We start from the raw sequence: 4,022 nt of genomic DNA on the forward strand, positions 1-4,022 counted from the left end.
AATGAAAGTGTGGAGACGATTCCTGATTCTAAAGAGAGAGAAGGGGAGTTCCCGTCGTGGCGCAGTGGTTAACGAATCCGACTAGGAACCATGAGGTTGCAGGTTCGGTCCCTGCCCTTGCTCAGTGGGTTAACGATCCGGCGTTACCGTGAGCTGTGGTGTAGGTTGCAGACGCGGCTCGGATCCCGAGTTGCTGTGGCTCTGGCGTAGGCCGGTGGCTACAGCTCCGATTTGACCCCTAGCCTGGGAACCTCCATATGCCGTGGGAGCAGCCCAAGAAATAGCAACAACAACAACAAAAAGACAAAAGAGAAAAAAATAAAAAAAATAAAAAATAAAAATAAAGAGAGAGAAGGGACTGTCAGAGTACTGTGAACAACTGCATATGCCAACAGGTAGGATAACCCAAAAGAAATGGATAAATTCCTGGAAACACAAAACCCTCCCGAGACTAAATCACACAGTATAGAACATCTAGACATGAGAGCTCCCCTTGTGAGTAAGCAGGTTAAGAATCCGGGTAGTATCTATGAGGTTTTGGGTTCGATCCCTGGCCTCAATCAGTGGGTTCAGGATTGGGCGTTGCCGTGAATTGTGGTGTAGTTTGCAGATGTGGCTTGGATCTGGCGTTGCTACGGCTGTGGCATAGGCCAGCAGTTGTACCTCCAATTCAACCCCTAGCCTGGGAACTTCCATATGCCACAGGTGCAGCCTAAGGGAAAAAAAAAAAAAAAAGAAAGAAAGAAAGAAAGAAAGAAAAAAAAAAAATAAAGAACCATTTATTCCTCCAGTCGGTGGCATCCTTCTGGACTAAAACAGAAATAAAGAAATAAAGGGGAGTTCCCTTGCAGCACAGTGGAAACGAATCTGACTAGGAACCATGAGGTTGTGGGTTCGATCCCTGGCCTTGCTCAGTGGGTTAAGGATCCAGTGTTGCCGGGAAATGTGGTGTAGGTCACAGACGTGGCTCAGATCTGGCATTGCTGTGGCTGTGGCGTAGGCCCGCAGCTACAGCTCCGATTAGACCCCTAGCCTGGGGACCTCCATAAAAGGTGGGGCCCTAAGAAGACAAAAGATAAAAAAAATAAAGAAAGGAAGAAAGCAAGAGAGGAATAGAGAGGGAAGGAGGGAGGGGAGGAAGGAAGGAAGGAAGAGATAGAGAGGAAGAAAGAAAGAAGGAAGGAAAGTGGAGTTCCCGTCGTGGCGCAGTGGTTAACGAATCCGACTAGGAACCATGAGGTTGCAGGTTCGGTCCCTGCCCTAGCTCAGTGGGTTAATGATCTGGCGTTGCCGTGAGCTGTGGTGTAGGTTGCAGACGCGGCTCGGATCCCGCGTTGCTGTGGCTCTGGCATAGGCTGGTGGCTACAGCTCCGATTCAACCCCTAGCCTGGGAACCTCCATATGCCACGGGAGCGGCCCAAGAAATAGCAGCAACAACAACAACAAAAAAGACAAAAGACAAAAAAAAAAAAAGAAAGAAAGAAGGAAGGAAAGAAAGAAGGAAAGGAAGGAAGGATGAGACCATAGGAAGAGGACCGGGGAAAGGAAGGTGGGGAGCACTCAGTTACAGGAAGGCACCAGAGTGCCAGGTCCTGGGGTCCCATTCCAGGCCCCATTTCAAGAGGGACCATCTTGGGGATGACGGAGTGGGGGTGGTCAGGGCTAGCCCAGGCCCTCACTCCCATGTGGATGGGCTCACAACCGTGCAGAAGAAGGGAGCACACAGAGGCAGCTGGGGAGCACCCTCCTCCAGCCGCATCATGCCGCCTCCCTCTCTCGGCCTTGGACAGGTGCCCTCACTTCCCGGGGATTCATTTTCTTCATTGTAAAGACACCGTAACCTGAACCTCTCAAGGAGGATGAGGAGAATGGGAGGGGCTGGACCAAAGGAAGAAGGGTCCTCCCGGGGGGGGGGAGGGGCTCTCACTCTGGGCCCCCCAGGGTCTAGCCAGCCTCTGAGCATCTCCTGTTGAACGTGGCCCTTGTGACTCCTGGGGGAGGAAGGGTCTTCTTAGCCCTCAGAGCCACCACACACATGCAGCTGCTCCCCCTGGCAGAACCGGTTCAGTGAGCAGAGCACCAAGTGGGCTGAGCCTGCAGGGGCCTGGCAGGAGGCCAGAGGGAGCAAGAGGAGAGAAACGTGACAAGGGGAGAGACATCAGGGACCCGGATCCAGACAGGCGGGGCCCTCTGGGGTCTGTGCCCGATGCTCAGGGACCCCAAGCACTGCGAGTGAACGAAGCAGGTCCCTGGGCATTTGTTCTGGTTTATTTGACAGGACTAAGCTGTTCACACAGTGGGGAGCCTGGCCTTCCCGTTGACATCCTTGATCCCGAGTGTGAGGTCCTTGTCTTCAGCTGGAGGCATGGTCTCTGGGTAGAGAGGGCTGGGGGAGCAGTGTGCCAGCCCAGTCTGCTCTCTGACTCACAGGAGGCTCATGCACACGTTCCCGCAGAAGGTCGAACAGCATATGTTATTTGCTTGACACTCTTGATGATGTGTGCAGGGGTGCCTGCACAGGTATACTTTGGGTCTCTTCTCACACGGCTTGATTTCTGGGGACAGCTGCATGGCTGAAGCAGAGCAGGAGGAGGGTCGGTGGAACCAGGTCCCTAGAGAACCCCTCTCTGAAGCTTAGATCGTCCTCCAAGACCCCGGAGGCAATCCCATTCCTGAGAGTCTTGGACTCATCAGAGAATGCACCCTCTGCCCTTCATCGAATTCTGGTGATTTCTATGACCCCCACATCCTAGTCCTCCTCTTCTTCCCTAACAGACCTCGATGCCCAGGCTGCCCGGACCCTGTCCATGCTCCTGCAGTCAGGCCCCCGTCTCTCTGTGTAGTCACGACCTTGGCCAAGTCACCCCCAGAGCATCTAACCCTGACAATTTAGCCCAGGCTGGCACATCCTGCCATCCCTCCCCTCCTCTGCCAGAATCTGCAGGCTCCAGAGACCAAGCTGAACGTGCCTCTTCATCCTCTCTCTCCTCTCATCCTGTCTCTTGGGTGCAGTATCCCTGCCCCGTCCCAGGAAACACCACCTTGGATAGTTCCTTTCACTGCCACCATCCTGCTTCCTCTGGCGATAACTTTAACTTGACCAAATTTGCTCCTTTCATTCTGCACCCACCCCAGAAGCATGTCTGATGGTTCCCGGTCCCATATATGCACAAGTCAAAGAAGAGCTCTTTCGTTTTCCGATCTGATTCGCAGCTCTGGTGCATCTTTCACTATTATAGATACCGTGTGTCTCTGGGTTTGGGGGATGGAGAATAAAAAGATGTCGTCGCCCCCTCCACCCCATCACCCTTCCCAGAGGGGCCACGGGGCTGGAGGGCCATGGTCTGAGAAGAACCAGAGTCCTCCTAGTGCAGAGGTCACACTAGCATGTGCACGCACGTTCCAATTCCAGGTTCTGCTTGGACTGGACACAGCCCTCTCCTTCTCTCCACGCCCCCCCCCCCCCACCTCCCTCCCTCGTCCGTCACCTACTCGGCTTCTTCTTGATATGGGGCCCTCCCTGGATCTGCAGCAGCAGAACACAGAGAAGCAGGATGGGCAGCAGAGCCTGGGATTGCATGGTTCTGAGCAGAGTGGTGAACTCTCAACCTGGCACGGCCTCCCCTGGAGAGCTGGGTGTGGAGAGCGAGGCAAGGAAGGAAAGAGGAGGTTATGCTGGGCCCCTCCCCGCCTCTGCTGGCCCCGTGGGGGCGGAGCAAGCAGTCCAGTAGCCCTCCCCTGGCCCGCCCCTCCCAGAGGACTCCTCCTTTCATACCGCTAACCCTCTCCTGCAAACACGGCTTTTGTTTGCTGGAAGATGTAATATAGTTCTCTTGCCTAACTCCAAAATAATTTATAGAGGAGTTCTCGCGTGGTACAGTGGGTTAAGGATATGGCTCAGGGCGCTGCTGTGGCACAGGTTCAATCCTTGGCCCAGGAATTTCCACATGCCTCAGGAGTGGCCCAAACCAAACCAAACCAAAATTCTTTAGAGAAAAAGGAGGAGAGAGGAGTTCCCATTG

At 54.1% G+C, this 4,022-nt stretch overlaps 1 protein-coding gene across 2 annotated transcripts; it reads right to left on the reverse strand.

Annotated features, from left to right (window-relative positions):
* Positions 1-2,424: 2,424 nt before the first annotated feature.
* Positions 2,425-3,580, reverse strand: LOC125122041 (WAP four-disulfide core domain protein 10A-like). 2 transcript variants are annotated; one of them, XM_047770296.1, is made up of 2 exons: positions 3,493-3,580; positions 2,425-2,555 (listed from the first exon to the last, which is right to left on the reverse strand). In XM_047770296.1, exons 1-2 carry the CDS (start codon positions 3,578-3,580, stop codon positions 2,425-2,427), a joined length of 219 nt encoding a protein of 72 aa, XP_047626252.1. The 2 variants fall into 2 exon arrangements, with proteins under 2 accessions (XP_047626252.1, XP_047626251.1); XM_047770295.1 differs by having other exon boundaries at positions 2,425-2,573.
* Positions 3,581-4,022: the final 442 nt, after the last annotated feature.

Source organism: Phacochoerus africanus, chromosome 3 (assembly GCF_016906955.1).
Source record: "Phacochoerus africanus isolate WHEZ1 chromosome 3, ROS_Pafr_v1, whole genome shotgun sequence".
Lineage (NCBI taxonomy): Eukaryota > Metazoa > Chordata > Mammalia > Artiodactyla > Suidae > Phacochoerus > Phacochoerus africanus.